At 46.0% G+C, this 26,404-nt stretch overlaps 2 protein-coding genes across 3 annotated transcripts in view; one reads left to right on the forward strand and one right to left on the reverse strand.

The window, feature by feature from the left end:
• Positions 1 to 85: 85 nt before the first annotated feature.
• Positions 86 to 20,578, reverse strand: SAMD15 (sterile alpha motif domain containing 15). 2 transcript variants are annotated; one of them, XM_055132550.1, is made up of 3 exons: positions 17,602 to 20,578; positions 15,894 to 15,992; positions 86 to 3,240 (listed from the first exon to the last, which is right to left on the reverse strand). In XM_055132550.1, the coding sequence occupies exons 1-3, from the start codon at positions 20,371 to 20,373 to the stop codon at positions 2,974 to 2,976; spliced, it is 3,138 nt and encodes a 1,045-aa protein (XP_054988525.1). In that variant the 5' UTR covers positions 20,374 to 20,578; the 3' UTR covers positions 86 to 2,973. The 2 variants fall into 2 exon arrangements, with proteins under 2 accessions (XP_054988525.1, XP_054988526.1); XM_055132551.1 differs by lacking the exon at positions 15,894 to 15,992.
• Positions 20,579 to 20,648: 70 nt separating this feature from the next.
• Positions 20,649 to 26,404, forward strand: part of TMED8 (transmembrane p24 trafficking protein family member 8) — a 32,985-nt gene continuing 27,229 nt past the window's right edge. The window contains exon 1 of the mRNA XM_055130830.1: positions 20,649 to 20,823. Coding sequence (XP_054986805.1) covers positions 20,757 to 20,823 — 67 coding nt within the window. The 5' untranslated portion in view covers positions 20,649 to 20,756. The remainder of the gene's footprint in view (positions 20,824 to 26,404) is intronic.

The following is a 26,404-nucleotide window of genomic DNA, read 5'->3' on the forward strand; positions in this document are numbered from 1 at the left end:
GTTTTATATTGCTTGTTACAACTAAATGATCAGTGGAATTATCAAAATATAGTTCAATGAAAGAATGCTTGTTAAAATTGTTCTATTTAATGTTAGGGTGGGATGGGAGGGCTCCTCCCGGCTCATTGCTGGGAGTTGCTCCCAGTGGTGCCGGGAATGTTCGTGGTGGGACTGAACCTAGGGCGCTTACGGCTACTGGAGTGATCTTCCCTCTCCCCACCTCTTTATTTTGTTGTTTGGGTTTGGGGTTTTAAGTTACATCCAGAGGTTTTCAGGACTTAATTTTTTTTGTCATTTAGAAACTGTTATTATTTGACTCGATCAATTTTAGGTTTAACTCAAAAGACTGGCCGGTAAAAGGGTGGGTCTTAGGGCGTGTCATAGGGCGTGTCAGAGGGCTGTCCAGTGGGCGGTTCACAGGGTGGTTCAAAGGGAGCGTCAGAGGGAAGTTCTGAGGGCATGTCAAAGGGCGGGTTAGATGGCAAAACCGGGAGGTTCTGAGGGCGGGTCAAAGGGTGGGTCAGTGGGCGTGTCAGAGGGCGGGTCTTAGGGCGTGTCAAGGTGTGTCAGAGGAAGGGCCTTAGGGCGTGCACAGGGTGGTTCTGAGAGCGGGTCTGAGGGCCTGTCAAAGGGCGTGTCAGAGGGCCGGTCTTAGAGCATGTGTCTGAGAGTGGTTCAAAGGGGGGTGAAAGATCAGAGGGAGGGTCAAAGGGCGGGTTTTAGGGCGTGTCAGAGGGCGTGTCAGACGACCTGTCTTAGGGCGTGTTGCAGGGAGGGCCAGAGGGCGTGTCAGAGGGCGTGTCGAGGCTTGTCAGCGGGCGGGTCTTGGGGTGTGTCACAGGGTGTGTCTGAGGGCGGGTCTGAGGGCGTGTCAGAGGGCATGTATCTGAGAGTGGTTCAAAGGGCGGGTGAAAGTTCAGAGTGCGCCAAAGGGCGGGTTTTAGGGCGGGTCTCAGGGCGGGTCTCAGGGCGTGTTACACACGCGGGGAGGGTCAGAGGGCGTGTCAGAGGGCGTGTCAAGGCACGACAGAGGACGGGTCGTAGGGCGTCTCACAGGGTGAGTCTGAGGGCGGGTCTTAGGGCGTGCTGCATGGAGGGTCAGAGGGCAGGTCTGAGGGCGTGTCATAGGGCGTGTTGCAGGGAGGGTCAGAGGCGCGGCGTGTCAAGGTGTGTCAGAGGACGGGTCTGAGGGCAGGTCAGGGGCGTGTCAGAGGGCGTGTCCGTGGGCGTTAGGGCATGTTGCAGGGAGGGTTAGAGGGCGTGTCAAAGGGAGGGTCTTAGGGCGTGTTGCTGGGAGGCTCAGAGGGCGTGTCAGAGGGCGTGTCAAGGCATGACAGAGGACGGGTCTGAGGGCAAGTCACAGGGTGGGTCTGAGGGCGTGTCCGTGGGCGTGTCAGAGGGCGGGTCTTAGGGCATGTGTCTGAGAGTGGTTCAAAGGGCGGTTGAAATATCAGAGGGCGTGTCACAGGGCGGGTCTGAGGGCGTGTCACAGGGCGGGTCTGAGGGCGTGTCATAGGGCGTGTTGCAGGGAGGGTCAGAGGGCGTGTCAAGATGTGTCAGAGGACGGGTCTTAGGGCGTGTCAGAGGTGGGTCTGAGGGCGTGCCTGAGGGCAGGTTGGGGGGTCTGAGAGTGGTTCAAAGGGCGGGTGAAAGAGCAGAGTGTGGATCAAAGGGCGGGTCAGTGGGCGCTTCACTGGGTGAGACAGAGGGCAGTTCTGAAGGCGGGTCACAGGGTGGGTCCGAGGGTGGGTCGAAGGGTGTGTCAGTGGGCCGTTCACAGGGTTGGTCAGAGGGTGGCTCAAAGGGAGGTCTGAAGGGGGTTCAAAGGGAGGGTCAGGGGAGGTTCAAAGGGCGGGTCTGAGGGTGGGTCAGGGGGTGGGACAGAGGACGGTTCTGAGGGTGGGTCAGAGAGTAGGAGACTTAATTTTGTCTCGTGTTCAGAGGCCACTCATGCTGGGGTTCATGGGACCATATGAGGTACCAGGATTGAACCCCAGTCAACCATTTGTAAGGCAAGTATCCTATCTGCTCTATTCTCTAACCTCCTTTTTAAATTGTTAAGTGGAACAAAAACGTTAATAAACCTCAAGTCAGTCTCACATCTGAGAATGTTTTTCTGGGGGGACCTTGGTGCCCTCTTTGGAATGTGAGCATAAATGGAAGGGGTGACATCTCACCTCCCTGGCTCCCTGGGAGTTGAGCCTAAGTGTATGGCTCCAAGTAGTAATGTCCTGTTCGTCTCAGCAATATGAGAAGTTCTGTTCTTCCATGGATATAGACAATTAACAGGGATGCAGCAGAATGAAGACTGAAGGCTGTGTGACATAGAGTTTCTGTCTCTGCAATCTTGTTAGCAATCTGCCTCTGACATGGACTGAATACTGATTCAATGCTGAATCAATAATAAAACATTACCTCTCTGCCCCTGGACTTGTGGAGGGGATTATCTGCGCTGGCAGATTTACTTTTAATTCTGGTTCTTTAAATGTTCTTGTTCCCAAATTATGCATCACTAGAGTTTATCAGGAATTCTGACAACAGCCCAGATAAAGAAGCTTTCTGCTCTTTGCTTTAATGAGGGACTAAACAGAACACAAAGTACGGTGTGGTTCAGGGCAGGCTGCCCCATTTGAACACGGAGGATATTTCTATCTCCAGACAATGTCACAAAGATGCAGGAAGAACATTCTGACCTTCCCTTTAACTGCTTAAAATAATTTAAGAGAACTTGTTCTAGGAAGAGAACTACTCCCTAGAAAAACCACAGTAGAGTATGAGCTAGGTGTGGCTGAATGAGTTAGATTTAAAAGTCATTAGTTTTCTTCTATCAATCTGCCTGAGTTAATAATCTGATCAACTAGAAGAACCAATCAGATTGTGAATCAGTGAGAGAATGAGGCAATTCTAACTCATTCTTAATGGAAAAGGGAAAAGGGGGGAAATCCCCAAGACTAAACACTCCCTTCAAATAACTTAGCTTGATCTTTTCAGCTTGTGAAGTTTTTCTGATAATTGTTCAGTGTCTGTTAGTACTTTTACAGGGTCAGTTGCTTTAACAGCATAATCTTGTAATCTTGCTTTTTCCACAAATTCAGAAAAGGTCAAGGAATCAGAATGTTCCCCGCTGTGAGCTTTTTGCTCTAAAAATAAGCCAACATTGTCTCTGTAGGGAAACCTGATGCTGCGGCGGAATACCGGCTCTTCAATTCCCAGGAGCTCCCGAACGTGCCGAGAAATTACCTGAAATGCAAAGATAACTTTTAAATAAAACGAATCTGAAAATACAACTAAATCAAAGTTACACTCAGTTTCCTAGGTCCTAGAAATGCGAACTTTAAAGTTTTGGGGTGAGGGGTGGTGGTGGAGGAGGAGGAATAAAATAAGTAGCGTCCAAATGTTTAGTAGCCTGATCTCACCAAAATGTAGCTCTTAAAAGAAACATCATGATTTATTCTTTTTTTGAAATAGGGACCACTGGTGCTATTGCTGGTGGTATTTGGGGGTCATGTGGTTCCAGGGATTGAATTCAGGGTCTTGCATATGTGAGCTCTACAACCTAAGTCATATTACTTACTCGAATTACCTTTTCTAAAGAACCATTTAAAGATGTTTATGTTGCAGTCAGGCACACAGACAGGTATGTATGTGGTGGGGGCGGGGGTTGGAGAGAGAACACGAAATGTGGATTCAAGAACTCCTCCAGGAGAACCAGCATGATAGTTCAGTGAATAGGGCATTTGCCCTGCACGTGGCCAAACTGGGTTCAATCTCTGGCATCGAACACATGGTCCCCGGAGCCAGCCAGGAGTAAGACCTGAACATAGCCAGGTGTGACCCAGAACAAACAAACAAGAACTACCACAAGCTGGAGCAATTGTACAGCAAACAGGGCACTTGCTTGCACACAGCTGACCTGAGTTCTATTCACACCACCCCATACGGTTCCCTGCCAGAGTGACTGTTGAGCACAGAGTCAATAGTAAGTAAGCCCAGAACATTGCCTGGTGTGGCCCCAAAACAACAACAAGAAAGAAGATTCTCTAGCACCAGCCTAAAGTCACAGAGGCCGGAAACCCACTGAAACAGAGGAGAAATTCCAGCAGAAACAAGACTGTGATGAGAACATGAAAGACCACGCCAAAAGGTCCAAGCTCCTTCCCTCGACAACACCCTAGAAACAGATGATTTCTGTAGTAAGCGCCAAGTGGGGGCAGTTTGGAAAACCCTATTAAACCTTGCAAGGCAAGCAGCACACTCCCCATTGGGGAGCGGGGCATTTGCTTGAATGTCAACTTCTCCACGTGGGATATGGACTCTCCCCTCTGGAGGACCCCCACCCCTGTTCTTTCTTCCTTGCCTTTCATATTTCCTGAATAACAATATTTTATTTTACTGTTATCTCCTCCCAGGAATTTTTTTCTGTACAAACAGACAATGAGCTGGAAAACTAGGTGGAGGTCAGGACTGCCTTTTCTTTCTTTCTTTTTTTTTTTTCTTTTTGGGGCACACCCGGCGATGCACAGGGGTCACTCCTGGCTCTGCACTCAGGAATTACCCCTGGCGGTGCTCAGGGGACCATATGGGATGCTGGGAATTGAACCCAGGTCAGCTGCATGCAAGGCAAGCGCCCTACCCGCTGTGCTATTGCTCTAGCTCTGCCTTTCCTTTCTTAAAACAGAGTGCAATTCCTTTATAAAAAATAATTTTCCTTTATATTTTTATAGAGTTGTTCACAATAATTTATTACATTCAATATTCCAACACCAATCCAACCACCCTTACACCTTCCCTCCACCATTATTTCCAATTTTCCCACAACCAAGCCTGTCCCAAAGGCGGATCCTAAATGATTTATTTTGTATTGCTTGTTATGAATAATCCACTGAAAATGATCCAAAAAAGTTTCTTTAGAGAAAAATGTGTGAAGATTGTTGTATCTCACCCTGGAGACATTAAGCTCAGAGAGCAATTCTTGATCAGGCCATGGCACCTGGAGATTTTGATGGTAGGTCACCCACAATATTGGGACAGCCAGAAGTCAGGTGACCTGCAATGCTTCCCAATCCACCCAGGAGACCTGCTTTAGAGGAGCCACTTTACCCACCTACAACACTCCTTCTCTGGAGGCAGGGGGTCCACACACAGTGGTGGTGTGGTGCTCAGGGCCTACTCATAGATCTGTGCTCATGGATCACTCCTGGCAGGCTCGGGGGACCCTATGGGGAGCTGGGGGTCAAATCTGGATCAGCTATGTGGAAGTCAAGAGCCCTACCTGATGTACTATAGCTCTGGCTACAATATTTTTAAAGGGACCAGGGAGATGCTCAGAGATGGAGGCTGGGCTCAAGCCCCAGTACTATGTGGTCCTCTGAGCACTTACAGGTGTGGCAGCAGCTCTCCAAAGAGAGTTCAACTGAAGAGTAAAAAATAACCCACTCTAAAGGTGTCCTTAGGCACTTGCACAGATGGCTATGGACTGCTTCATTTCTTCTGGCTAAGAAATCTGACCTATGTATGAGCAGAGAATATCTAAAGCCACTTTCAGATTAGGCTTCTTTTTTTTTTTTGGTAGACAAAGAACTTGTCTGTATTTTTATAATCAAATATCTTGTCTAGAAAGGCCTCCGTTAATTTGTAGCAAGAAAAATACATTATTTAAATGGTAATTAAATTTGGCTGAACAAAATTAAATCTCCAACACAAGAAACTAAAAAACTGAAAACAAAATTCCAGCTATTTTTCTCAGCACCTAGATTTATATGTTCCTCTAAAATATTTCAAAATTTCTTTGGTGATTGCTGTGTGCAGTAACATTATATACCAAAAACATTAAAATTCATATTATTGTAAACAATGGTATTTCAATAAAATTTATCAAACATTTAAATTACTACAAATCTTAGTCTCTACATATAAGTTAGGGGGATGGGAAGATAGTATAGCGGATAGGGCCAACTTGGGTTCAATCCTTGGCATCTCTTATGGTCCCCCAAACACTGCCAGGAGTAATCCTGACTGCAGAGCCAGGAGTAACCCCTGAGCAAATCTCTCGGTGTGACCCCCAAACAAACAAAAACAAAACCAAAACATAAGATATATTTACTGAGCACCATGCTTCTTGATACCCTAGATTAAATTACCATCAAATTTTTATATATATTTTTTATTTTATAAAGTAGTTCACAGTATTGCATTAGATTTAATATTCAAACACCAACACAAACACCATATTTCAGATGTTTCCATCCAGAACCCCAATCCCTGCCCCAAAGCAGAACCGAAATAATGTATTTCATATTGTTTGTTATGAAAAACTGCTAAAAATGCTACAGAAAAAGTATTCTTAGAGGAAAGAGCGTGGAGACTGTTGTATTTCACCCAGGTGCCTTTAAGCCCTTCTATACGGGCTTGTTAAAGGTTGGGCCTTGCGTGGTTTTTAAATGTATATCTGTGGGGGCTGGAGTGATAGCACGGTGGGTAGGGTGTTTGTTTTGCATGCGGCCGAGCCAGGTTTGGTCCCCAGCATCCCCTATGGTCCACCCATGCACCACCAGGTGTGAATTTCTGAGTGCAGAGCCAGGAGTAACCCCTGAGCATCACTGGGTGTGAACCCAAAATAAATCAATTAAAATATATATATAGGGGGCTGGAGTGACAGCATAGCGGGTAGGGCGTTTGCCTTGCATGAGGCCAACCCGGGTTCAAATCCCAGCATCCCATATGGTCCCCCGAGCACCGCCAGGAGTAATTCCTGAGTGCAGAGCCAGGAGTAACCCCTGTGCATCGCCGGGTGTGACCCCCCAAAAAAATTAAAATTAAAATATATATATATATATATCTGTAAAAAAATGTGTATTTCCTTCTAAGATTGGTTGCCTCCTACTTTGAAGCCTATCAAATGTGGTGTGGTAATCTTGGAGTATGGGTAGGGTGTGTGGTTTAAAGTATCATGTGGCGACAAATGCAGCCACGCAGTCCAGGAATAGATTCACTTGTGGATGATGCTCTGTGTGGAGAGTGGCTGTGAGCAGTAGCTGGGTTCTGGAGGTTTTAGACTACCAGGGCTAGGTCCCTAAGTGCAGGGAGGGGTCTCACCTATCCCCCTCTGGGGTGCCCCAAATGAAACAGCCTATGGGGGTTCAGTGGCATGGTTATGCTCCATTCCAGAGCATTGCATTTTCAAAGTCAATTTTAACCATATTAAGGGCCAGAGTGATAGTACCGTGGGTAGGGCCTTTGCCTTGCATGCGGTTGACCCAAGTTCAATCCCCAGCATTCCATATGGTCCCTCAAGCACCACCAGGAGAAATTTCTGAGTGCAGAGCCAGGAGTAACTCCTGAGCATCTCTGAGTGTGACCCAAAAAGAAAAAAAAAAAGTTTAACCAGAGGTCTATTATAATACTATTCTTTTAATTCATATTTTGCATTTAAAGAAGAATGTCATATATAAAATTTCTGCTTGAACAAAGGAAAAGGAGTATGTGGAATGGAATTGTTAAAATTTTAAAGTAGGGACCAGAGAAATAGCACAGGGGTTAATGCAATTGTCTTGCATAAAACTGACCCTGGTTCAAATCTCCGGCACTACATATGGTCTCCTGAGCACCACCAAGACAGCACGGCAAGGTGTGAACTAAAAATGAAAAAAAATATATTTTTTAAATCATTTGTCAGAAGAGAAGAGATGGCACAGAAGTTTAGGGCACATGCTTATCATGCATTAGGGATACCATATGGTCCCCCAAAGATTGCTAGGTGCAGTCCTAGGAGCCCTCAAGCACCACCTGGTAATCCCAGCAGTGCAGGGTCCAAGCAGCATTGCCTCCTCAGACTCATGTATCTGTTGAACGACCCACCCAATTGGCTGAGAATTAGTGGGTCCCTACCAGGTCTCCAAGCACAACTTAGGAGACCCCCAAGTTAATTATTGATTAAATCACTGATCGTAGTTACAAACTATAAAATTCATGCCACTATTGATTCTAAAACAGATGATGACTGACCATTAGCAAAGCCTTTTTCAGAGAAGCAAGCTACCATCCTTCTCAACTCTTACTTGCATTGGTTTTGTTCAGACTCTCTACAGATGGGTTTGTGGGTAAAGACAAAGTCAAGGCAGTTGCCTGGTGCTCCCAAGGTAATACAAATCGAGTGTTTCTAAGATAAGTACAGGTGGCTGTGACGAATGTGCTTTTGTAACTGATGCTGCTACACTAAGTGCCTTATTTGGTCAGCACCTCTGCCAGACCATCCTTTTGACATGCCCCATTAACCCCATTACTAGAAGAGGCAATTTCACAAATTCCCTGAGGTTTCCAGATGGCCGCAGGAGGGAGCTTGCAGTCATAAATACATTCACCACTAACCAAAGACCTATGCCATTGCTCCTGGCTCTGCACTCAGGAATTACCCCTGGTGGTGCTCAGGGGACCATATGGGATGCTGGGAATCGAACCCAGGTCGGCCACATGCAAGGCAAACGCCCTACCCACTGTACTATCGCTCCACCCCCCCAGATTAATCTTAAATATATTCTGCTAAAGAAAGAAGCCAGACCCAAAGGGTATATATTACTTCATTCCATTTATTTGATACTCTAGAAAATAACACAGGGACAACAATCCCATTATTGGTTGCCTGGAAGTGGGGTGGAGAGAGCAGCAGACTGTAAACACAAGGATATTCTGGGATGATAAAGTTGTTTGGTACTGCTTCCGGGGTGGTATGTACCACCTGCACATCTATCAAAACCTAAGTACACTAGAAAAAAACTTGTGTGTGTGTGTGTGTGTGTGTGTGTATGTGTGTGCGCACGCGCGCGCACGCGCGATTACAAGGAATGAATCTAGGTCTCAGGTATGCAAGCAAAATGTATCACTTCACCCCAAATCCTCTTTCTTGGACTTTGTATGCAAAAGTTTTAAAGCCAGAATTTTTCAGGGTCACATGACAAAATATAGATCATTCACAAATAAGTCTAAAATGTACTACCAAGTAAGACACACTCTCAGTGAAGGGAAGAAAGAAAACCTGAGTAACTTTGCCTTGGAAAACCAATAGTGGGCTGGAAAGAGGGCCAAAGGGCTAGAGTGCTTCCCTGGCATGTACAAGGGTTACAATTGCTCCCTAGCACCACATACCCCTTGTCCCAAGTACCCTAGTGTGACCCTGGTATCACTCAGATTTGAACAGTCAGGCCCACATAGCCAGGCTGATTATTGAATAACTCAGGGCCCCTAGATATTCAATAATCTTTGAATATCTAGACCTCCCTCCCTAATGCTTTGCCTAGGGAGGGAGGTCTCAAGACCAAAGGAACTGTACACAAACACTGTACTGAGTTGGTACATACTTTTCTTAGTAGAAAGCAAGGTTTTGCACTGCCAGAGGAAAGAACGACAAGAAGCAGAGAGGCAGGAAATAGGGGGCCTCCGGAGAAGCCTGTTTGCTGGCACAGAGTCAGAGCTGTTTGCAACCACTGCTTCTAGAAAGCAGACATTTGTGAGTGCTTCTGTCTACCTTTCCCAGATCATTTTGCTGAGAGTACCCAGAAGCAGTGACATGAAGGAGTAATACGGCAAAATTATTTGTTCCCATCTTAGTCTCAGTACCATTCTGACCAAAGCAACACTGGTTCCTTAGAAACATGGCTGATCCTAGAGATGCAGCAAGGAGAAAACAAAATTGAGTCTGAAGTAACAGGAAGTGCCTGGAATGAAAGAGATGCTAAAAAAAGAAAAATAGAAAGGGGGCATGTTAAAACAAACACACCCAGAAACCACCCAGAAAAAACATCCCAAACAGGAGAGAAGGGACAAAGAAATGCTAAAGTACCTTAAGGTGTCCAGTTAGACATCAAAGAAATTAGGCAAGATAGGAAATCATTTGAACTATGTGGCATTAACTGGGCAGTTAAGAGCCATTGATGAATGCTAAAATTGGTGGACAAAACTTTCAAGAGACGGAACAGAGAGATAGCACAGTGGGTAAGGCCTTGACTTGGACACAGCTGATCCCAGGCAACATATATTGTCCCCCAGCAGTCCCCCAGAAGTGACCACTGAGCATGGAGCCAGAAGGAAGCCCTGGGCACTGCAAGGTGTGTTCCTCCACCCCCATCACCCATCTCACCCCACCCCACCCCAATCACTTTAAAGAGAAACAGGGTATTTACATAACCTCAAACTTCCTCTTCAAATATTTTATTAATGTGGTAGTTTGACTACATGTTCATAAACTCTTTGATCTTCCTCTCTCTAAGAGGCGAGGCTTAATTCTTTTTTTGTTGTTGTTGTTTTGTTTTTTTGTTTTTTGGGTCACACCCGGCGATGCATAGGGGTTACTCCTGGCTCTGCACTCAGGAATCACCCGTGGCAGTGCTCAGGGGACCATATGGGATGCTGGGAATCGAACCCGGGTCGGCCGCGTGCAAGGCAAACGCCCTACCCGCTGTGCCATTGCTCCAGCCCCGCGAGGCTTAATTCTTGATTATGAACTGGATATCTAAACTTACTTCTAAAGAATATGTAAAAGAAAACAGTAACTTCACGATAAACCTGGCAGATATCACCTTCCCTGAGTGATCAAGGCAGCCTCTCCAGTAATAATCCACACTGCTATCAGAGACTCTCTAATATGATGTAAAGAGAAGGACTCTTACCTGTTCTACCTTCCCCTCAAAAGTCTAACCTCAGCATAATCACAGGAAATGTGGGACAAACTAAAACTGAGGGAAACCGGCACATTATGGGACCACCACTCTTCAGCTTCCTTTTAGTTCTGTAATTCTATAGTTATTCATATTTCCCTTTGCAGAAAAAACTCTCCTCTTGTCCTTCCTGGGCCAGGAGTTTACCAGGAGAGCATTTACTTTGCACGTATGAGGTGTCAAGGTCATGGGCGGCAAAGATCAAGAAACTGTTAGTTCAGGTACTTGCGTCACATACAGGACCCATGCCAACACAGTGCTGAGAGTAGCTCCCCAGTTCCCACAAACCCCCGACAAGAAGGAAAGAAAGAAAGAAAAAAGGAAGGAAGGAAGGAAGGAAGGAAGGAAGGAAGGAAGGAAGGAAGGAAGGAAGGAAGGAAGGAAGGAAGGAAGGAAGAAGCTGCTGCTTATTAGAGGTCAAAGAACCAATCATGACAGATAAATATGAGTTGATATCCTTAACTGAATTTTGGAACATAAATAGGGCATCAGGGGGCCAAGAGACATGGCTCAGTGGTAGAGTGCTTGTCTCACATGCATGAGGCATGAGTTCAATCCCAGGCACTGTCCCACATTGCTGAGTGTGAACCCTGGCACTGCTGGTGTGATCTCTGGTAACCCTGATTGTACCACAACCAATCATGCTACCCCTGAATTCTGCAATAATGACAACAGCAACAAGGAAAGGGAGAAATAAAAGATCTACACTGTGGAAAAATTGCAGAAATCTGAATAAAATCTGTGGGTTTGTTTAATAGTACTATGCCAATGTTAATTTCATACTTTAATAAAAGTAACATGGTTAGGGGCTGGAGAGATCTCAAAGGGCCAAGCGCAGTCTAGGTATGAAGGAGGTCCAGGTTCAATCCCTGGCACCAACTGGTCCCCAGAACATTTCCAAGAGTGACTCCCTGCAAAACAGAACTGGGTTTAGCCCTCAGGAGGTGTGATCCAAAACCCTTCCCCACAAATACTGTGTTGACATGAGATATTCACAGTAAGTGAAGCTGGTCTAAGAGTACAGGAGACTTTCTGTATGTTTTTGCAGATCTTCTGCTAACATAAAATTATCCAAAAAGTTATAAGTTTACTAGGAAAATACATTTTTCCTCATGTTGACATGTTTTCAAGTTTAGGGGGAGAATGTATTTTTCCTTCAGTGCTAGTTTCCAACAAGGCAATTTTAGTAAAATTGCTGAGATACTGTAAAGCTTATAAGGTTATACTCTGTAATATAAAAGCATCACACAAAAGGAATAAGTAATGCGTTTATGCTCTTCAGATATTTTTCAGAGTTTTCTTTGGTTCACTTGATGGAATAGTTGAAATGTATTTCGGGAATATTTTGTTTTAAAAGAGGAAGTTTGAAGCAAGTGTAACGTCCCCTCATCTAGGTTGTCCCTAAAACAAATTAGATAGAATTTCTATACTCTTTTTTTTTTTTTAATCAAGCTAGTGTTTCACTACAAATTGGAAAGACCTGATGGGCCATGTGTGTGTGTGTGTGTGTGTGTGTGTGTGTGTGTGTGTGTGTTGCCTGAACTATATCCCTGGCTCAGGAAGGACAAAAGGAGAGTTATTTCTGTAAGGGAAGTGTGTGTAAATACAGAATTAAGAAAGCAAAAGGAAGTTGAACAGAAGCTGGCAGGGCTTATAAACAGAGTACACATGTGGTTCAAATTCTCAGCAGCATGTTCAAAACAATGCATTCTCAACCTGCGTTCCCTCTACTCCTCATTACTCTGCCAAAGCACAGGAATGATGCTATAAGGGAACTCCTGAAAAAGATCCTCTCATGTGCATGCTGATATGGGATAAATTCTGGATAGGATTAAGACCATTCAGTAAGGAAGATAACTGCAATATATTTAAATTTATGTTACTGAGTCACAGGTAAAATTTGCCTTGTAGCATAGACCTGTGGGTTAAGGAAGGGTTGTTTAGAATGTCCGTGAATGCCTTATGCAAGTGACTTCAAAGAAAAGCCAAGACTTATGTCTGTTGACTTTGATAAGATTTTCAAAATTTGCTTACTCAAATTTCTAAGAATATACAAATAGATTACTGGGTTCATCATGTTCTTGAGAATTTCAGAGGATTTTGAAGACAGAGGTCTTGCAAGACCCATAAAAGCATGACTAGAATTTTTATTATTGCATACTGACATAACGCTTCTGAAATGAACATTTCAAATAAGCAAAAGAAATTGGTGGACTCTTAAAAAATGCCTTTTCAGGGGGACTGGAGAGATAGTACAGTGGGACTGACCAGATTTGATCCCCAGCACCCCATATGGTTCCCGGCGCCCTCCAGGAATGATCCCTGAGTGCAGAGCTAGGAGTAAGCAATGAGCAGCACTGGCTGTGACTTGCCCCACTTCCATCCACCAAAAATGCCCTCTCAGGGCTGGAGAGATAGTATAGGGTTTAAGACATATGCCTTGCCTTGATTCCTGGTTCAATCCATCACACACTGTAGGTCAGGTTGGCTAAGAATCACTGCAAGGGCCCCCACATGTCCTGAGCACTGCTTTAGAGACACTTCCTTCTGCCTCACCCCATACAGACACAAAACAGAGCTTTTTCATGATAATGTGAAATTCTTAGAATTTAAATGTTTCAGAAATTTGATTACAAGCTACAATTTTGATAATTCCCAGTTCATTTTTTTTTCAAATTAAGGATCCCATAGATCACTGTATCACTGTCATCCCATTGCTCATGGATTTGCTCAAGCGGGCACCAGTAATGTCTCCATTGTGAGACTTGCTGTTACTGTTTTTGGCATATTGGATATGCCACGGGTAGCTTGCCAGGCTCTGCCGTACGGGTGAAATACTCTCGGTAGTTTGCCAGGCTCTCCAAGAGGGACAGAGGAATCAAACCCGAGTTGGCCGCGTGCAAGGCAAATGCCCTGCCCACTGTGCTATTGCTCCAGCCCATAGATATAAATTAAAATTCATAACAGTTACATTTTCTTTGAAGACAAAAAATATGGTCTTTATCAGGGAGTACTTGGTAGCTAGGTGAGGGCATGATTGATTGGAAATGCCATGTGTACAAGTACATTTCTACTTTAACTGTGTCTTCTCCTGAACCCATGGTTTGGCTTGTGAAGGCTCATGGTTACAATGGTTACAATTCTTCACTAATAGATGATCTATATTACAGTGATTCATAGGTATTATGAGAGTTTAAGAGTTAGGTTATGATGATGTGTCTAATAACTTAAAATATTTCATTACACCTTGGTCCCAGAAAAGGGGCTTGGGTATTAACGAGAATGATTTTCTTATTTTCTAAATCATATGACTTATGTAATCATTTGGCTCTGACTGACCAAAGGTCAGTTAGGGAACTAATTCCAGGACTTAACCTAGATATAATGAGTCAAAAAATCTGGAGTATGGAGCATAAGAATATTTTAATTAAAATTTTGTCTGATACTGAAAAGTATCCAAGTTTGAGAAAAACTGCGGTAGAGTTTTCTGGGCATGAGTTAACAAAATAAAATCACAAATATGTGGTATGGTGTTTGAAAGGAAAAGTTAAATGGAATTATTCATGTGGAGCTTTGTAAACTGTACAGCATTATACACAGGACTATTGTGCAAAGAAACATAATCATGGACTGCTAGTACTAGAGAAAGCTTAGGAATTTGAGCTGCAGGGAGGTTAATGAAACTCGCTTCAAAGATAGATGGCAAAACTGGCAAATACACATGGTGTTTTTAAAAAGTGCCAAACAGGGGCCAGAGCAATAGTACTGAAATAGTATACTCATACAGGTAGGGTGCTCGCCTTGCATGAGGTTGACCTGTGTTTGATTCCTGGCACCCCATACAGTCCTCCAAACCCTCTGGGAGTGATTCCTGAGCATAGAGCCAGGAATAATCTCTGAGCACCACTAAGTGTGGCCCCAAAACAAACAAAAAATTTAAATAAAGAAATCCAAATGGATGATAAGTCATATCAAATGTATGAGAGTTGGAGCGAGTACTGTGAGGTTGGAAGCTCAGGAGAGACTTTATTTTTATTGTTTTTGAGCGATACCCTGAGATGCTTAGTGGTTACTCCTGACTTTGCCCTCAAGAATTACTTCTGGTAATTCTCAGGAGATCATATGAGATGTCAGGGATTGAACCCAGGTCAGTCTTGTGCAAGGTAAATGCCCTACTGGCTGTAGTATCACTCTAGCCCCAAGGAGAGACTTGGGTGTAAGAGGTGTGAGTTAACCTAGGTTCTGAAGGAAAATTAATAGTCACATAATTCATTCATTGAGGTGGTGATAAGGGAGGGTGTCTCTGAGCAAAAGAGAGGAGAAATGAACAAGACATACTTGCAAGGCTGAGAATTAGACCTATAAGGCTGGCATAGAAGATGCGTTAGGGCAGTGTTTCTTAACCAGGGGCCAGAAGGGCTGCTGAGGGCGCCTCCCCTCCCCTCCCCCCACATGAGACTAGGGAGCCAGTCAGTAAAAAAGCGGAGTTGCTGGAGAAGGAAACAATTTTGGAAGGATCCAAGTTGGGGGAAAAATTGAGAAACTCAGCTTTCAAGAAGTGGTAGGGAGAAAACGATGGGCTTGAATTTTAAACTCAGAAACTAAGGGTCTCTTATAAGCAGAGCGGATTCAAACAAGACTTCTGGGTAGGACAGACATTGCTGAAGGTGAGAGGGTAAAAGAGTTACTAACTCCAAAGGGACAATAAAGAGAGCCTAATAGCGGGGGCTGGAGCGATAGCATAGCGGGTAGGGCGCTTGCCTTGCACGCGGCCAACCCGGGTTCGGTTCCCAGCATCCCATATGGTCCCCCGAGCACCGCCAGGAGTAATTCCTGAGTGCAGAGCCAGGAGTAACCCCTGAGCATCGCCGGGTGTGACCAAAAAAGCAAAAAAAAAAAAAAAAAAGAGAGAGAGCCTAATAGCAACTGGAAAAGCTACTGGGAGGTTCTCAACATGAGGTGATAATGGTTTTAACAAGGTGGAAGGCAGAAAAACAGATGTAGGTCTTGGATCTTGGGTCTTTGTGGATGTGAAACTGGTGGAAGTAACTACAAGCCTAGGGGATTGGGAATACAATAGCATCAGAAGGCCAGGATTGGGAGGGGTGGGGGGAAGGAGGCTGTTTTGAGATGAATGGTAGCAATGCCATAGTTTTCTACAGAGAAATTTAAAATAGAGCTCACCTTCATGTCCTCAAAATCTGTTATTCCCATCTGAGGGAGGTTTGAGCAGTTGACATGGATGAGTTTTCGTCCACTAATGAAGTTTGTGGTAAAACACTCCTGTCAGTACAATGAGAATATCACTCAAAAGATGAATTGCAAATAGTAGGGCAAAAAAGAGAAGAAGGAAGAGGGAAGAAATAAATCGCATTTATCTTGGTCTTGAGGGAAAAAATTAATTTAAATTCAACAATAATGCTATGGGGCCAGAGTGATAAATACAGCGGGTAGAACATTTGCCTTGCACATGGTTGACCAGAGTTTGATCCTTGGTATCCCATATAGTCCCCCAAGCAACACCAGGAGTAATTCTTGAGTTCTGAGTCAGGAGTAACCCCTGTGCATCGCCAGGTGTGACCCAAAAAGTCAAAAAACAAATTTTAAAAGCTAATAATTCCAAGAATTTTCCTCCACTTAAGTTCTTGTTAATTCAAATTCATTGACTTTTTTTTTTTGTATGTTACAACCAGTGCATCTTTTGTGCCTCAAACTACAGTTTAAAGTACAGGAATACAGTGTTGGAGGGATAGTACGGGGTTAAAGCACTTGCCTTGCACACAGTCATCTCCAGTTCTATCCCCATTACCACATATGGTCTCCTGAGCACCACCAGGAACAATTCCTGAGCACAGGGCCAGGAATAAGCCCTAAGCACTGCTGAGTGTGTGCCCCTCCAAAAAAAAAAAAATTAAAACAAAGTATATGGTGCAAAAGATTTCAGGTTTTGTATTTTGTCTAAAAACATAGACAGGATCAGTGGGGGAAAAAAAGAGAATTTACATATTTTAATAATTCTTTGTAATGAGCTATTTAAATAACTACTGTTGATTTTTGAGAGAAAGGTTAAAAAAGAGGGGCTGGACTAATAATACAGCAGGTAGGCTGCTAGCACTGCACGTGGCCAATCAGGCTCTATCCTGGCATCCCACGTGGTTCCCCAAGCACCATCAAGAGTAATTCCTAAGGAAACCAGGAGTAAACCCTAAGCTTTGCTGGGTATGGACAAAAACAAAACAAACAAACAAACCAAAAAAAAAAAAAGGAGAAAATAAAGAATATGAGGCAGGAGAAATAGTACAATGACTAGGGCACTTGTCTTGCCTGCCGCCAACCCAGGTCCAATCAGTGGCACTGTAAAAGGTCCTATGCTCGCCAGGAGTAATCCCTGAGCGTAGAGTCAGGCGTAAGCCCTGAGCATTGCAGGGCGTGACGCCCAAACCAAACAAATCAGGTAAAATATATACAAAAAAGTGAAAAGAGGGAAAAAAGGGGAAAACGTCTACCTTGGATCAAAACAAAATTTTACATTAAGAAAGGCCGACATAAATTTGTCTTTAAGGATTGCAGCAAAGTAAATCACTGACTCAGTTCAAGGTAGAAAGGATGAGAGTGACTTTAAAAGGTTATTTTTGAAACTAGGACGAGTAGATATATAGAAATTAGACTCACTTTCTATGAAAGTGATAAGGAAATTAAAAAATTGTAAACAATTGGTCATTTATAGAGCACCAAAATGGACACTATTAAGGTCTTTTAAAGAGGTATCTCTTATACCTCTCTAAACCTATTTATAAATGGTTAAACTTATCAACTTACATGTTTTAATATAGTTTATTTTGTCAATTATAAAAACATTATTGAATGTTTTTAGCATTATTTTTTAATGTACCTTATATTGGGGAAAGCCCAGCTGGCTAATCCACGCTGCAACATTCTCCGGACTCCATTCCAGAACCTCTGCTGGAAGCTCAGAACTTTCTTCAGATTTCAGTTCCTCTGACTTTGGAGACCCAACAGAGGATTCTCTGAAACTCTCCTCAGATTCCTCACTCTGTAGTGAGCCTTGGCAGGAATCGCTGAACACAGTGAAGTTTTGGAGATCTGGATAGAAATCTTGCTGTAGAGATAATGAAGCTTCAGAAGTCCGAGATTCCGTAAAGTCAGAGCCTCTTGAATATCTATGATATTCCTTGAATGAAATCTTCCTTTTGCGTAGTTGCTCCAGTCTGACCTTTGCATAACGCTTAAATTTTTTTGCTTCTTGCTGCTCCTCTTTGTATTCTATACGTTTCTCTCCTCTAAACTGTGATAAGACTGTATACAGTAACTCTATTGTCTGAGTTAACTCTGTTTCTGACTCCTCTTGGACCCCTAGTTTGTTCCTTTGAGGTGACACTTGACTTATATCCTCAACTGATTCTTCTAATTTTTTCTTTGGAACCTCTAATTTTGTCTGTCCTAGTGGCCTTCCACCTATCTCACTTAGCTTTGTCAGTGACTCCTCTGGGTTGAACTCTTGTATAATACTTGCTATGTGTTCAGATAATTTCCTAGCCTCATACTTTTGATCTGTTGGTCTAATGTCCTCTAGTGACTCTAGAACTTTCTCTGCAATTTGTGTTCTTTCTAATTTGGTCTTTTCTGATGGCTTGAAATCTTCTTCAATTGATTTTCTTAGTTTTTCCTTGGAAAACTTTGATTTTGTCTTGTCTAGTGAATCCGGAACTTTCTCCCTTGTTGACTTTCTTTGTGTATCCTCAGTAGAGAGATTTGGTTTATCCTCTGGGAACTTTACTTTAGTCTGCTCAGATGGTTCCGTTCCTGACTCAATTGATTTTTTTTTTCTCTCCTCTGAAAATTCTGGTTTGACCAGATCCTGTGGTATTGTTCTTAACTCCTCAGTTGATTTTTTCTGTGTTTCCTCTGGGGTCTCTGCTTTGGCCTCCTCCAGAGGTTCTTGAAAGTCTAGAGACTTTCTTGCTTCCTCTTCTGGAAACTCTGGTTTGACCAGCTCAGATGGTTCTGTTCCTAACTCCTTATCTGATTTTCTCTGGATCTCTTCTGGAAATTCTGCTTTAGTCTGCTCAGGTGGTTCCGCTTCCCCAATTGATTTTCTTGGTTCCTCTTCTGAAAACTCTGGTTTGACCTGCTTAGATGGTTCTGTCCTTTTATACTCAGGTGATTTTCTGTGTGTGTCCTCTGGAAACTCTGCTACAGTATGTTCAGATGCTTCTTTCCCTAACACCTCATCTGATTTTCTGTGTGTCTCCTCTGGAAACTCTGCTACAGTATGTTCAGATGCTTCTTTCCCTAACACCTCATTTGATTTTCTCTGTGTCTCCTTTGGAAACTCTGCTACAGTATGTTCAGATACTTCTGTCCCTAACAACTCATCTGATTTTCTCTGTCTCTCCTCTTGGAACTCTGGTTTAGTCTGTTCAGATGGTTCTGTCCCTAACTCCTCAGTTGTTTTTCTCTGTTTCTCCTCTGGGAACTCTGGTTTAGTCTGTTCAGATGGTTCTGTCCCTGACTCCACAATTGATTTTCTTTTTCTCTCCTCTGGAAACTCAGGTTTGGCCTGCTCAAGTAGTTCTGTCCCCAACTTCTCAGCTGATTTTCTCTGTGTCTCCTCTGGGGTCTCTGCTTTAGTTTCTTCCAGAGGTTTTTGAGCTGCTGCCTCCTCAGTAGGCTTTCTTGGTTCCTCTCCTGGAAATTCTGGTTTTACCTGCTCAGATAATTCTGTCCCTAACTCCTCAGATGGTTTTCTCTGTGTCTCCTCTGGAGACTCTGCTTTAGTCTGCTCAGATGGTTTTGTCCCTGACTCCTTGGCTGATTTTCCCTGTATCTCCTCTGAGGTCTCTGCTTTAGTCTCTACCAGAGGTTCCTGAGCTGTCTCTTCAGTATGCTTTCTTGGTTCCTCTTCAGGAACCTCTGGTTTGACCTGCTCAGAAGGTTCTGTCCTTTCCTCCTCAGGTGATTTTCTTTGTGTCTCCCTTGGAACATCAGCTTTGGTCAGCTCTGGTGGCTGTAGATCTGCGTTTTCCATTGATATTCTTAATTCCCCACTCAGGAATTCTGGTTCGGTCTGCTCTACCCGTTCTGGCTTGGTCCTATCATGCTGTTTTGTAAGTGATCCCTCTTGAGCCTCCTCTGGGAACCCTACACGTAGCTCACTGATGGTGGGTCCCAGAACCTCAGGGTCCTCTGGTAGCGCTTGGTCTGATTTCTTAAGGGATTCCACGATCACGTCCTCTGCTTCCTGCGGTTCGGTCTCTCTGGAAGGTTCTAGGTCTACTTGCTCGTGTTTGTCAGCCCCTGAAACTGCCTGGCCCTCGGAAATCCCTCCTCCCAGATCTCTTAATGTTTCCAGCTCTACCTCTTCGGAAACTCTCGGCGGCGTTGTGGCCTCTGTCGAACGGTCTTCCTCCGAGTCCTTGGAAACATCTTCTTCCGACGGCCCGGGTGACGAGGCGTCGTGTGCGAGGGCCCCCATGGGCTTCTCCGACGCCTCATCACTGAAGGGCTCCTCAGCCCCCACAGATAGCTCCGGGGCGGCCTCTTCCGCTAACCGCGGGGGCTCCTGCGGCTGATTCCGCAGCCGCGACCCCCGGTCTTCCTCGCCATCAGAGGCGGAATCCTCGTCTTCGGGGAGGCCAGACATGACGCAGTTCAGCCGAGTCGCCCCGGCCTCCTAGCAACCCCAACTTCCGATAGCGTCTCTATGGCTACCCCGGCTTCCGGCCGGGGCTTCCTGACTCTTCCTCGGGATTTGTTCGGGCCGCGCGGGTGCCGCCGTTACAGAGGCCGCCCGCGCCGGCACGCGGCCGTGCTCGCCCCGCGCCCGGCCCGAGCGGGCGGGCGGGCGCCGCCACCGCCGCCGCCGCCGCCGCCGCCGCCGCCGCCGCGACTCCCCGAGCGGGCGGCCCCTTCCGGCCCGGGCCGCGCTCGGCTCCTCCCGGCGCGCGGCGCCCGCGCTCGCTCGGCCCTCGGCCGTTTCCGGAGCGTCTGGCGGCCGGCGCGGAGCGCTCGGGGTGGCGGCCGCAGATGTCGGAGCGCCCGGGCGGCGTCGGCGACGGCCCGGCGGTGGAGCGGAGCCCCGCGGCCCCCGCAGGTAACGCAGGGCCCGGGCGCCGGCGCTGGGGGCGAGTGGGGGGGTGCGGCGCGGTCGGACCCCGCCGGCCCGACCCCCGGGGCTTCCCGCCGCCGCCGCAGACGGGCTCCCGCAGACGGGCTCGGGTGGGAGCGACGCGGCTGCGGACCCCCAAGCCGGCTGCAGGCGGCCCCCGCTGCCCGTGCTTCCGGCTCCCCGCCACGACCCCCACCGCGGCCCCCCGCCTTTCCCGCACCCTCCGGGAAGGCAGCCTCGTCATCCTCGGCGCGGAGCCCCCACGCGCCTCCAGCCTCCCGCCCGCGCCCCGTCCCCGCACCCGCCCCGCGCCTCCAGCCGCGGCGACCCCGAGGAGGCGGGTATGGGTGGGGGGGCGTGAAAACGCGCAGGCTTGGGGGCAGGTAGGGTCTGGCGGCCGGCCGACCCGCACCTTCCCGAGCGCCCCCCCCCCCCCCCCCGCGTGGGCTCCTTTCCCGACCCGGGCGGGCGGCGGGGCGCGGCCGCAGCAGCTCTCGACCCCTCGGGTCGCCCCGCGCCAACTCCGAGGATGCGCAACCCCGGAACGTGCCCGAGAGCCCGGGCACAGGCCTGGCTGGCTGCGCTGGGCGGCGATCGCGGGGCTGGAGTGGAGAGAGACACCCCCACCCCCCACCCCCAGCGGTTGGGGAGCTGCAGAGCCGGGGTGGGAATCTTGGAGTTGCAGAACGTCGGGTTCATCCCCTCGGCACTGTGGCTGTGCTGGCTCCTCCGTTAGCGCTTCTCTCGCTGGTGGTAGCGGCTTGGCGCACCTTCTGGGGGCCTGGACCGCCCCGTGGTCCACACTGCCCCGGGGTTTGCCTTAGTGTCAGAGAAGGGCCTGCTTTTGCCCCCCACCCCCACCCCCGAATGCCCCTGTGCTGTCGGGGGAGCCCTTCCTGGACGTCAGGGCGTTTCGCAGCACCCCTGACCTTGTCGGCCTTGTATCCTTGTTTCTTTACTTTGAGTGCTGCTATACACACACACAGACACACACACACATATGCATAGACGCACGCACGCACACACACACACAGACCTATCTTTGAATCATCCCCGACTTTGCCTCCTATCCGCGTTTCTTCACTTTGGTTGCTGGTTCACGTACACATAGGCACGCACTTACGCACACACACACCCCTATCTACCTTTGAATCATCCGATTTTCACACATACATGCATACACACACAGGCCTCTGAATCATTCACTTTTCCCGCTACTTTATAAGCAGACTCTCTCACTTTTCTTTTTTTCTTTCTTTATTTTTATTTTTTTTGAGGCCCCACACCCAGTTTTGCACAGGGCTTACTCCTGGCTCTATGCTCAGGGATCAAGTCTGTCAGAGCTTGGGGGACGACATGGGGTCCCAGGGATCTAACCCTGGCCGCGTATACAAAGCAAGCGCCCTACCCATGGTTGGCCTTTTTCTTCTTTTAAACTCTTCTTATGCTTTGTATTCAGAATTGGTGGATTGTGTTCAGTATTATAGCAACAGAAATTCTAAGGACATTTTGTCAAAGATATATCAAATAAAATCTCCTAAGCATTAATCCCTGTGTATAGATCTGTGAATTGGGAATTACCTTACCCCATTGCACCGTTAGGTCTTTGTGTGCTGATGGCAGACCTGCATGGTTTACATGGCCAGATGTTTGGAATAGCCCCGGCCAGAGTGTAATGCCTCTTCTCCCATTTCTCATTGTTTTCTGCATTCTTTTTTTTCCCCCCTCCCAGGATTTTGATAGAAATACTTATGCTTGGGCTGGAGCGATAGCACAGTGGGTAGGGTGTTTCCCTTGCACGCTGCCGGCTTGGGTTCGATTCCTCCATCCCTCTCTGAGAGCCCTGCAAGCTACTGAGAGTATCCCACCCCGATGGCAGAGCCTGGCAAGCTACCCATGGCATATTTGATATGCCAAAACAGTAACAAGTCTCACAATGGAGATGTTACTGGTGCCCGCTCAAGCAAATCTGTGAACAACAGGAGGACAGTGCTATAGTGCTGCTTATGCTTACTTTCTTTTTCTTGTGCTCTGAAAGCAGCCTGATGGTTTATTTATCTTTGTGTTCTCTTGCAGCCCAGAGCAATCTCTTCCCTTGATGTGGAATTTTTGGCTAATTAAAATAGCTAGTAACATAATAAGACTATAGCTTACATTAATTGAATGTGTACTCTGTGCCAAGTGGGGGAAAGTATTTACTTGTATTACCTAACTTAATCCTGTCAGCCATCATTTTTCACTCCATTTCCCAGGAGGCAAAAAATTGTAACAAGAGTTTAATTTACTTGTTCAACTTAACTAAGTAAGCATTGTTTACCATCTATTTGAAATTGTTATCTTGTTCTGAAGTTTTCAGTAGTTTATTTTTATTGGTCAACAATGAAACATTGGTTCTCCAGGCAGGTGATGGCCTTTCTGCTGCAAGCTATATTTTGTAGAATGAGAGTACAAGAGGACCAAAAAGAAAAAAAAAATTCAAAACAGCATTTAATTGAGAGTCTCCTGATTTTTGTTCTTTATAACCTTTTTTCATTGCTCCTCCAGAAACCAGCCAGAGTGTAGGGACAGAATCTGTCTCGAAGAGCCTCAAAGTTGTGTCTTAGTGGCTCTGTAACCATTTGTCAGATTGTGAGAGAAAGCCTTTGCGGGAGAGCACTAAATGAATAGGAGGACTCTAGACTGGGAAAGAATTTTTTTGAGACAGGCCTGTGGTTCTCAGACACGGGTGATTTTGCTTGGGTTGTGTTGGCCGAGGGAGGAGGGGCCCTACTGACCCACGGTGGGTAGAGGGCAGGGCTGCGGCAGATCTTCCTGCCTGCACAGAGCAAACTTCTGAGGGGTGTGGGGGAGAAGGGGAGTGGTTGAAATTTGGCTCAGTTTCAGTGGTGCTGCAGTTGAGTAACCTTGATTTCCCGTTAAGTGGGTTTCCAGAACAGCTGTAGCGATCATGCACGTCACTTGGCTCCCTTGTATATAGGTTTGGGAGTCAGCCCGAAAATCAGCTTCAAATTAAGAGTTCAGTTGGCTGGCATCTTCTGCCACCTTCGTCTGGAAAATGAGCCAATGATTCAGAGATGTAGGCCTGGGGTAAGAGAGACGGCCCAGTGGACTAGAACAGAAGTCTTGTATGCAAGAACCCCAGATTCAGTCCCCACCGTGGCATGGTCCCAGGAGCACTGCCAAATGTGGCACCCTAATTCTCCATTGCCCCTCCCCCAAAGGAAAGCAAACCAAAGAAAGAGTGAAATAGAAAACGCTCTTTTGTTATTATTGTCTTGGGGCACACCGGTGGTGCACTTACTGACCAGATGTGGCTCTGGGAATCAAACCCGAGTCAGTCAGGTGCAAGCCAAGTGTCCTACCCTGTGTGCTATGCCAACTCTCCTGACCCCTGTGTGCCTTTAAGAGGGTTGATCTCAGTTAGAGATGAGGTTGCAGATTCCTTATAGTTTGTGTGAAGTGGTTTGAGTTTTCTTATCACTTATTCCTTCAAAGCAGGACTTTGTAATTATCTAGAACAGCCAAATGCCTTTAGCTGTTTTCAAAAGACACTTTCAAAATGTTTTTGGAAAGTGTGCTCTGCAGAGAATACCTTTTAAGGGTCTTCATGTTTGAGCTTTAGGTAAAGAAGCAAGAAAAGTATCAATGTGTTTCTGAACTAAACTCTCCAGGGCTCATAGTCTTCTGATTGTTTTATGAACTGTAATTGTTTTTAATAGTCCTCATTTGAGGCACCTGGGTTCTTTGCTCCCCAAGGAAGGAGCTATTGCGTTTTGCTTTTAACAGTAAAATTCTCTGAGGAGTGTGCTAACGTTACAGCATTAAAAGCTGAGGTTTGTTTATTTAATTGTAGGAGCTTTGGGTTTGTAAGGCAAATGCCCTACCCACCCCCCCCCCGCCCCCCTTACTATCTCTCTGGCCCCATCTTTGGGTTTGTAAAAAAAGGAGCCAAGTCCATCCTGAATTTGAGGTCAATAGTGGAACTTAGTTTGGTTATATATTTTAGTGTATGTAACTGTGCTTTCCAGTGGTAAGAACTAGAAGCAAAGCTGGTGAGTTTGTTCATTATTCCTTTCCTTTTATTGGTGCTATCAGGACTGGACCCAGGGCCTCATATATGTCAAGTGAGTTTTCTACCACTAAGCTACATTCCCAGGACTGGAGTGATAGCACAGTAGGTAGGGCTTTTGCCTTGCACACAGCCAACCCACACTCGATTCTTCCATCCCTCTCAGAGAGCCTGACAAGCTACAGAGTATCCCACCTGCAAGGCAGAGCCTGGCAAGCTACCCGTGACATATTTGATATGCCAAAAACAGTAGCAACAAGTCTCACTCTGGAGACATTACTGGTGCCCGCTCGAGCAAATTGATGAACAACGGGATGACAGTGCTAAACACCATTCCCGCCCTTGTTTATGATTCTTAGATAGAATTTAGAGCTTTTGGAGAAAATCTTCCTGCAGTGATGGAAATGCTACAGCTCTTTGACTTTTTCCATTTCGATGAAAATTTATTCATCAATGGCTGGCATATTGGATGAAGTGAAGGAGAGGGATGAACTTTTATAAAGGTTCGAGAGAACCTTTATGTTGTTCAGTTTACCATTGTGGTTTTATGAGAGAGTGTTTTACATTAGTCTTTATGGTTATTTTTTTTCTTAATGTCATAATGTTTTTATGGTGGTAAGAGAGCCTATTAGTCCTGTCATAATTCAGCCCTTAACTGTGTGGCCTTATGGTTGTAATCTGAACGATTTAGGAACCTGACCACAGGGAAGGCTGAGCAGAAGCAGGTCACATGGGCGCTGGATTTGGTTGGCTCATAAACTCAGCCGGTTTCTTTTAGTTTAAGCCTCTTGAGACTGTAACCACACAACCTGCTTTTGGCTCCTCTGCCCTTGCGTCTAAAAGGCCAGGCTAATTATTTCTTTGCAGCCTGTATAGAGAAGGGGAAGTCCTCTGAGGCCTGTTCGAAAGAACTCTGGCTTACTATACAAATGCTTTTGGAAAAATCTACTTTTTGGTTTTCTTTCCAGAGGAAGTACGAAGAACATAATAAATGAAAATCTCTAGGATAATCAGAATATCTGAAATATCAAATTCCGTAAGGTAGAACATTCTTTAATGTTGTCAAATAGCATAGGCCTCATGGGAGGAGAGCATGCATTCCGCCCCGGGCACCCCAGAATAAAAGTGTTGCCTCATCTCTCACACACACAAAAAAAGTCAAATACAAAAGAGTAAAAGAAATTGCAGTTTCTTTTTTTGTCATTTTTGGGCCACACTCAGCAATGCTGGGAGCTACTCTGGACTGGGTGTTCGGGTGGGGGTTGGGGTGACACAACCAACAGTGCTCAGGGGACCATACAGTTGCAAAAATCAAGCTCGGGTTTTTGAGGTTTTTTTTGGTTTTTTTTTTTTTTTTTTTTTTTTTGCTTTTCGGGTCACACCCGGCAATGCACAGGGGTTACTCCTGGCTCATGCACTCAGAAATTACCCCTGGCGGTGCTCAGGGGACCATATGGGATGCTGGGAATCGAACCCGGGTTGGCCGTGTGCAAGGCA

Source organism: Sorex araneus, chromosome 3 (genome assembly GCF_027595985.1).
Source record: "Sorex araneus isolate mSorAra2 chromosome 3, mSorAra2.pri, whole genome shotgun sequence".
NCBI lineage: Eukaryota > Metazoa > Chordata > Mammalia > Eulipotyphla > Soricidae > Sorex > Sorex araneus.

Bases quoted from the DNA above. Each gene is read 5' to 3' on its own strand.
- SAMD15 (XM_055132550.1), bottom strand. From the start codon at position 20,373: ATGTCTGGCCTCCCCGAAGACGAGGATTCCGCCTCTGATGGCGAGGAA. The intron at 15,993-17,601 runs GTACATTAAAAA...TTGTACTGACAG, and splicing joins TGGGCTTTCCCCAATATAAG to GAGTGTTTTACCACAAACTT. The intron at 3,241-15,893 runs GTGAGCTCTATT...TTTGCATTTCAG, and splicing joins CAGATTTTGAGGACATGAAG to GTAATTTCTCGGCACGTTCG.